Source organism: Phyllostomus hastatus, unplaced genomic scaffold (assembly GCF_019186645.2).
Source record: "Phyllostomus hastatus isolate PE091 unplaced genomic scaffold, TTU_PhHast_1.1 phas_scaffold_385, whole genome shotgun sequence".
In the NCBI taxonomy this organism is placed as follows: Eukaryota; Metazoa; Chordata; class Mammalia; order Chiroptera; family Phyllostomidae; genus Phyllostomus; species Phyllostomus hastatus.
In genome coordinates, this window is record NW_025334026.1 from 7,183,396 (window position 1) to 7,191,944 (window position 8,549).

Sequence of the window (8,549 nt, forward strand, 5' to 3'; positions counted from 1 at the left end):
GTCCATGGGTCCTCTGTACATGTTCCTTGACTTGACCCTTCTCCTTCTTTCCCCGATTACTCCCACCTCTCTGGTCAGTCAGTTTGTTCTTTATTTCCTGAAGTTGCAGTTTATACATATGTTGTCGGGTGTCTTCAGGTGCCCAAACTTTCAGGTACTTCTCAAACTTAATCAGGAACCGTGTAATGGTAGTACCTCAGAGCATTTTGAGGTAGGGCAAGTATACATTTATAATGTGAATGGGGAGGAAACAGCCATCAAATTAAGGTTGGAAGGAACTTTGATCTAAGAGTTAAAGTTGCCAAATTGTTCTGATTGATTTTTATTAATCTCTGTTAAGTATTTGATTTATATCACTTGTTTTAAACAAAACATATTAGTTGTCTGCCTTTTCCTTTCCATCGTTGGCCCCACACCCCACCCTCAACCCTAGTCTTCCGTTCCCTCTCCCCGGTCTCCCGTGAATTAATGGTGCATGACAGAAAGCCCTTCAAAGATGAATTTCCTTCTGTCCTTGCGCTTCTCTCCATTTGTCATTGTTTAACTAATCTTTCAAAGGATTCTCTGAAATTCCCTCTATGTCAAAGCACAGACCCCTTTTTCTTCTGCCTTTGCACCTCCTCAGGTAAAAACGGGGGGTGCTTTTGGACCCTCCTCATAGGTTGTCTTCCTATGTGACAAACTGTAAACATCTTGGTAAAGAATCAAGATCCTTAGGGGTGTGAGAGTTTTAAGTGCTTTGTACTTTTTTTTTTTTTTACAGAGCTGAAAAACTACAGCTGCTGAATCACAGGCCTATGACTGCTGTTGAGATCCAGCTGGTGAGTGAAGGAGGCCTGAACTTGGTGTGTGTGTGTGCGCGGGCAGGGGGGTGTGGTTTCTGGGTTTGACATGTAGAAAGGGTGGTTTAAAGACTGACAGCAGACCAGGCAGGAACTGACATACCTTGAAAAGACTGCCAGATCACTCCATTAAGTGAAAGGAAGCCTCACCAATGTGATCCTTCTTAGTATGGACTTAGGTGAAGTAGAAGACTGGAGGAAATTTAATTCCTTCTATAAGGTTTAGGCCTATGATTTGGTGGCTCTTTGTCTCACCCGATGTCCTACACGCTCCTGGCCATCGCTTCCCTGTAGGGTTATTGCCAACCCAGATGTTGCTTAAAAGCATTATACTCAACATGACTGGTGGAGTTCATCTCCCCCCACTCCTACCCTCTGACCTACTCTTCTGGATTTTTTTTTGTTGTTGTTAATGGAGCATATGTGCACTTTACCCCATGCTCTCTTTCTCCTTCACCCTCCTGGCCCAGTCTCCTAAGCCAGAAACCTGGAAATCATTCTCTTCCTTTTACCTCATATTTGGTTAGTCCCTAGGTCCTAGTGCTCCTGTCTGCTCTTAGACTTCCTTCCCATCCGCACTGCATTACTCCTGTCATCGCTCCCCATCTCCGCCCGTGCAGTTATCCTCTCACCATTCTCCGTGCCTCTGGTCTGCATCCCTCCAGTCCATCGTCTGCACCACTATCAGAGCTCACTTTCTAAAACCACAGATTTGTTTATTTTTCTGCATAAAACCATTCAGAGGCACCCCATGACTCAGACAGTCTATATTGTAGTCATAGCATACAGCTTCAAAATTGTGGGAGGCAGGTGGGGTAGAAAGTTGAGATGGTATAAGGAGATTATGAAATGACGTCCGGTGATACAAACGGAGTGGTTGCTGTGTGGGCATGCTGCGGTAGTCCCTTTGGTTGTACAGAGCAAAGAGCGTGATTAAGCTACAAACATTAGGCAGTCCATTTAACTGCCAATAAAAACTTTGGCTCCCCTGGCTGGTGTGGCTCAGTGAATTGAGTGCCTGCCTGCAGGCAAACCGAAGGATCACTAGTTCAGTCCCTGGTCAGGGCACATGCTTAGGCTGCAGGACCAGGTCCCCAGTTGGGGGCATGCAAGGGGTGACAATCGATGTATCTCTTGCACACTGATGTTTCTTTCTCCCTCCCTCCCCCTCTCTCTAAAAGTAAATAAATAAAATCTTAAAAAAAACCCAACAGTTTTGGCTGGAGAATTAATAAAATGAGAATAAAACTGTTTCCAAAGTCAGTTTTAGAAGTATTTAGCTCTTTGTCAAATTTCCTTCAGAAAAGTGTGGAAGAAAATGGCCAAAAATATCTGTGATCTTTAGAGTTATTTAAAAACAAACAAACAAACAAACAGACAAACAAAAAACCCCTTTCTTTAAAGGGTCATGGGGCTTTTAATTTCTGACTAAAACATATTGTCTTTGTGATGTTGTTTCTGCCTTTCAAAATATAATCAAAATTAGAAAAGTTTCTCCCACAAAGGGTGCCTTTCTGGGTAACTGGCCTTTAGGACACATAAAGATTCCTTTTGGGACCCTCTTTATTCTTATGCTTTTGACTGTGTTGGAGACTCAACTTAGAAAAGAGAAAAAACAAACAGAACAGCATGAAACTAATCCCTTTCCCTCTGGGTTAAAGATCCCATGTCCTGCCTCCTCCAACTTTAATCGGCAACATATGTTATTCATGGCTGCATGACAGATGGAGAAGAGATGGGGAGGATTAGTGCGACCTCATCCCAAAGCCTGTAGAAAGCTCTTTGGTTACTTGGTAAGATTAGCTGCTGTTAAGAGTGCCTACTGTATGCCAGAAATGGTGCTGGGGGCTTTGTATATGTCACCTTGGTGGCCTCACCATAGTCTTGGCTAGTGAGTGGCTGATGTGGGTCTGTGTGATTTAGAAGTCTCACTGTCCCTCCAAACCATGTGCTGTTGCAGAAAAATATGTGTGGGATACCCTCGACTCTTCACTGTCTTTTCCTGTCCTTGGTAAAAATTGCGTATGTTGCTTCCCAGTAGTTGGACCATTTCATAGCTAGGTTTTTCCTGGCCTAGTATTTGGTAGTAAAAGATAGCAAATCATTTACCAAAGCTTGTAACAGTATCTCTTCTCACCAGAGTGGGATAAGAAATTAGGTTTTCACATAGAGTGGAAACTGCAGAGGACTTGAGACTTTCCCCATGTTAACCTTACAACCATTTATGTCCCCTGGGTCCAGAAGTAATCCCTGCACCTACCATTTGTTAGTATTCAGGTTTTGAGGCTGAGGCACTTCTTTTTCAGGTATACCTCAGCAATGATTTGTTGCAATCCTCAGACCCACAGCCTGCTGTCTGGGCAGAAATGAGGAAGCCACCCAGCCTCTGTGACTCTGCCATCCCCTCTTGAGCCTTCTGTCTGAAGATAGGACAGTGAACCCCATGGTCTCACAGGCCGCTCTCCTGAACAGCACTACTGTCTATGCCTTGTATAATTTAGTGATTAAAATGTCTTGAATTATATAGTTTTATAACTTACAAAACATTGTAATGTATCTTTTTGTGTGGTCCTGACCATACACATTACTTTCATTTTATATTAGAGAAAATTGAAATTTGCAGAGGTTAAGTGAACAGCTGGAAGTGTCAGTGACTATTAGATTTTGAGATATTTGAGGAAAGTAGGAGGTTAGGTCTGGCAGCTTAAAATGAGAAGCAACCATTTTTGTAGTTCATCTGCTGAGTTTGACAGCCCCTGGTCAAAGATCAATGTAGTATTCGTAGATAATTAGAAACATTTATCATTTTTGGTAACCCATCTCCAAATACTTTGGATTTTTAAATTTCATTTGCCTTTATATTCTGAAAAACTTGAAACCTTTGGTGTCAGAATGTTGAGATGGTGCTTTGCACTCTTTATTTTGGTTCTGTTTCTTATGCGTTGGGAAGAAAAGGTAAATAATATAGTTACTATCAATTACCCTAGTGATCTAAGATGGGTTAATAAGTTTTTGATTTCTGAAAGCTTCTTTTTGTGTATATTTCATTTTGCTTATGTGGCTTGGGTTTTATTTTTGTGACTGGGAATCTTGGGTTGAAAAATTCCTGATTATAATTATCCCTGAGGGCTGTGTGCTAATCAAAGCTGCTCTTGGAGAATTTGGCAAAATAGAAAGCTCATCAGCCCTCTGCCGAGAACACAGGTTGCTAACACTTGATTTTAGTGTCGCATCTGCCACACTCAGAGACTGGAAGGCAAGAAGGTGGCCTGTTGAAGTTTTTTCCCTGTAGTTTTCTACAAAGAAAGGCCTCTTAGAGGTCATGTAACCCAGCTCTTTCAAACCAGTGGACTGTTCGCCCTGTGCCTCTCTGAGAGAGGAAAAGATAGAAACCTCCCCGTGGTGGGCGGCATGGTGTTCTGGAGGAGCTAGGATGCAAAGTCAAAAGACCTTCCCCCTGCTTGCTCTGGGACCCAGATTAAATTTCCTCATAATGCTGAGCCTACATTTATCTCTACATCGTCCTGACTTTATGGGTGGCGTTCTGGAGAACCTCTGGGTGGCAGTGATTCCGGGAAAACCCCCTGTAAACTGTGGAGCACTATACAAACCCTGGTGGGAGGTCATCACTGCTGTAACACTAGTTCAGACCTCCTTCGGCCTCTTTCCTGAGGCAGGAAACCGTCGTCAGCAACTGCATATGCCAGTTATTCCTAAACTGGGGAGACATTCTTCTCTTAGATGGAGGTCATCCTTTCTCAGGGTGAAATCAGATTGGTTATATCCCTTCTTCCTCCTGCTTCATTCTTGGGAGGGAGTCTGTGTTAGATCATTGTCTTTTATAGGCCCTGATTTTGCATGTCTGATTTTAAAATGGGCTTTGAGGGATTTTTTTCTTCTTCAGTAGAGAATTTACACTTTATTGAGCCTTTGAATCTTTAGAAAATGGACATTTTTTTTTCACAGCATAATGGGAGGTAGCTTCATTGGTTCACTCAGAATCTTCCTCACCCAGGAACACCCAGGATTACTCTCTAGTTGTGGTGACATTTTTGTGCTGACAAATGAAGAGACCAGTGTTTCGTCCAGAGTTTGCAGTATGATTTTGGATGTGTCATCTGACTTCTTTAGTTTCTATACTGTTATTTGTAAAGTGAGGCAGTAGACTAGACTGATTTCAGGATTGTTAAGCCTAGCTCGTCATCTTTCTTTACTTAAATCTGCTGAGGTTTCTTTCTAGAATTCCTTTTGGTTTTAGTTGCCAGATGTCAGAGGTTGCTGTGGGAAGTGCCATAGAATAGGACGCTGGACACCTGTAGCTGAGAGAGCTGTTTGTAATAGCGCATGCCACGAAATGAATCTGGTTAAACAACTTGGCTGTCTGCGTACTTCTGAAAGGAGGGCTGATGTGTTTGTGTTCACTAACATATTGAGAATTAGAGAGGTGAAGCTTAGAAAACTGGCTCGTGGTTGTGGCTGTCGTCTGTGTGTTCAGATTTCCAGGACCATGTCGGAAACCAGGCTTCAAGGAGACCTTTGATGAGGCGCGTGTGATTGCTTTCCAGCCGTCACTCACCAGACTCCTGTTCCGCATTCTCAGGAGGCGACTACAGCCAAGTGGTGTGTGTTAGAGTTGGGTCGGCCTGACTTGGAGTTCTTGGTTTGCCCCTTTGCCAGGATTGTTGTGAGGATAAAAGAAGTAATGGATATGAAGTGTAAGGCGCCATACCAGGCACATAAGCTCCCTAAAGAGCTGTTAGTGGTGGGGTTAATGAGGATTGGAAAAAATACATAAACCACTTGGCACATAGTGGGCAGTCATCAGATGAGTTGTTGATATGGTTTATAAGTTACAGATGAACTTGTGAAATACACGGTATATAAAGCATCATTTCACTCCCCAGAGGTGTTTTCTTTGCATATACAACATATTCACATGTGTATATAGGAATAGAACTGTTAGGGTGTTCTTTTTCTTTAAAGAAAAATGCTAACCTGCAACTCTCTCTTTTCCCTGACCTATTTTGAGCAATTGCAAACTTCAGTTACCCTGAAATTTGAGCTAGCTACTCCCTCTTGTGGAGCAAAGATGGGGAGGACCTAGTGACCTGACGTGGCTCAGGAACCAGGCCCTCAGCTCTGTGCTAAGAGGCTGGGCTGGGACTGGGACCAACATGGGGTGGCCCAGCCTAGGAGGCTCATTTGTAACCCCTGGAGGCTTTTCTTTCCTCTGGCAGATGGTGGAAGAGAGTGAAGAACGGCTCACAGAGGAGCAGATCGAAGCGCTCCTCCACACTGTCACAAGCATCCTGCCTGCAGGGCCGGACGCGGAGCAGCAGAAAAGTGCCAACCATGATGTGACAATGGATGAAGAGGACTCAGCATAGAAGGGTACAGCTGGCCTGAGTGTCTCACGAAGTCCAAAGGCCCAGCAGCCATTTTTCAGACAGAAGATTGTTTAGTTTCACCCTCTCCCCCAACAGACCTGATTTCACCATTAGTTGGGTAAATCACAAAAAATAAGCCTTTCTCAAAAATAAGCTGAAAAGAAATACTTAGCCTCGGGGAGAAGAAACACAGTGAAGACAGGCTGAGGTTGTCAGGGCAGAGAGCTAAAGGAGGACACAGTCAAAGAGGACAATGGCTGTGGAACCCTCTGTGGTAAAAATATTTCTTCTTTGGCCTTTGCCACAACTGTGGGAGAGTCTTTTTACACAGCTAGTAACATACTTGCGTTGCCTTTGATGGGCTGTGTCCTACTAATTAGTTTCATCTACTTCCCTAGGAACTTCCCAAGCAGGGGCACAGAGTGCTGTTGGGATAAGAAGTGAGTTAGGAGAATGCAGCGAGCTGGCTAGAAACTCCCCCAGCAGCTCCAGTTTAAGTGAGCCACCAAACTTGGCTCACCTTAGAGGAACCTTTTCCTCAGACACAGTAGAGGTAAGACAAGAACAGGTCTGGCCAACTATCCTCAGGTCTAAAGGCCCTTTTCCTGTAATGGCACGGGCTTTGTCTACAAGTTCACAGTTTAGTCTTAAATGTTTGGGCACAGCTCATTCCAGTCGAAAAGAGGCACTTCACACTGAATGACTGGCAGCAGAAATGCAGTGTCGGTTGCCTTTCTGACTACCCTCAGTTTCTTGCCCTGGGCAGGTGCCTCTTGTTAAGACTTTGTGAGCTTCATTTGCACAAAGGATAAATTATTTACATCTTTAAAAAGGGCATAATTATGTACCCCTTTTCATAGAATATGTAAGAACTAGTGGTGGATTAATAAGAATTTGAATTAGTTGGCTGTTGCAGAGTTGTTTTAGTTTTTTAAAATTAAAAATATTAAGATAATTACCGTGTGAAGAGCTTGTTAATATTCAAGCCTTGGAGAGTTTAGTAGCTCCAGATATGTGGTTGCCTTTGGTCCTAGGAATATTGAAAAAAAATCTTAACTTCTCACATTCACTTGGCACCCTATTTGAGGAAGAAAATGCCCATAGACACTAATTTTCCAAATTGGCACTTGCTTTGTTATAGATTATATATTTTCAATGCTGATATTAATTGGATTACTTCCCACTCCCTTGTCATTTCTAGGTTTTCATTTTCTTTACCTCCTCCCCTCTCCCAGTTGTAATTATGTCAGTCTTGACCTTATTATCTAAGGATTCAGGGAAATCTGTTTATAGGCAACATTGAAATTACAAGTCATTTATTTTGAAATCTTTCTGCAGCAGTAGGAGTTTTACCCCCGGGCTATTGATTTTTTATTAGTCAAGGCATACATATGCCCATGTATTATTGTTTCATCTTAACCCTGAGTGTGTTAGATTTTTTTACTTGAAGGATTTAGGGCTTAATCTATTTAATAATAAGTTGTTTCCAGGTGACTGCCAACTTGTATTATTTTTATAAATCTTTGAAGAGTTTGCTTTTCAATGGATAGAAATGAAATCTGACTTAAAGTGTAAAATGTGATTTTTTAAGAATTCAGTCTACTTAGATCTAAATTGTGTGTTGAAATTCAGAAAGGTTTTTAGTTTTTATATTTGGGATCTGAATGTAGCCTCATTTTCTGATTAAACCACACAGGGTCCGGAATGCTCATCTTTCATTAGAAACATTTTGTGTAATATTCCTGTTGCATTTAGTAATAAACATTTTGGAAGTGAAAAGTCATAATTTACACAAGGAATTTGGGAGTTTTTAATTTTGTACTTTCTATATGGTTTTAGTTTTTGACCATGTGATTGTTTTATTCTTTAAAAAGAAAAGAAGTATTGTTACCAAACAGCCATTGGGGTCCTGCAGCCCTCCACTGCCCTCTAGGCAAAATCCTGGAGGCAAAGGTTTGGTGATAGAGAGGAGTCTTCATTCAAAAGTTTCATGGTTTTGGAACAGCAGCTTTCCACCTGCATTAGTCACTTAGGCCTGTCAGTTAAGGCTCAACTCTGTAACACCTGAGTTCTTCTGTCATTTCCCCTGTTAGTTTTAATGATCTTGTTTCTGTAGGGTTATTTTACAAACTAAAACAACATACGATACAAAAGCTACGCAATTTTGAAAGAATGGCGGGCCTCAGCTGCAGAGGTCGTCCCCTCTAGAACACCCAAAGAAGAATAACCCTACCACCCTCTGTCAGGCCAGCCCGTTCCTGGGCTGTGCCCAAGTTCCTTCCCATACAAAATACGTCCACTGGTAAATACAGCAGCTGCA

General features: G+C 42.3%; 1 protein-coding gene across 2 annotated transcripts in view; it reads left to right on the forward strand.

Moving 5' to 3' along the window:
• The window catches only part of LOC123806386 (CGRP receptor component), a 35,648-nt gene extending 27,620 nt beyond the window's left edge, over nt 1-8,028 (forward strand). Inside the window, exons 5-6 of one of the 2 annotated variants that reach the window (XM_045819490.1) lie at nt 764-821; nt 3,149-3,368. In XM_045819490.1, coding sequence (XP_045675446.1) covers nt 764-821; nt 3,149-3,253 — 163 coding nt within the window. In that variant the 3' untranslated portion in view covers nt 3,254-3,368. Of the gene's footprint in view, nt 1-763; nt 822-3,148; nt 3,369-6,079 lie in introns of those variants that run through there. The other variant, XM_045819489.1, reaches the window with a different exon arrangement.
• Nucleotides 8,029-8,549: the final 521 nt, after the last annotated feature.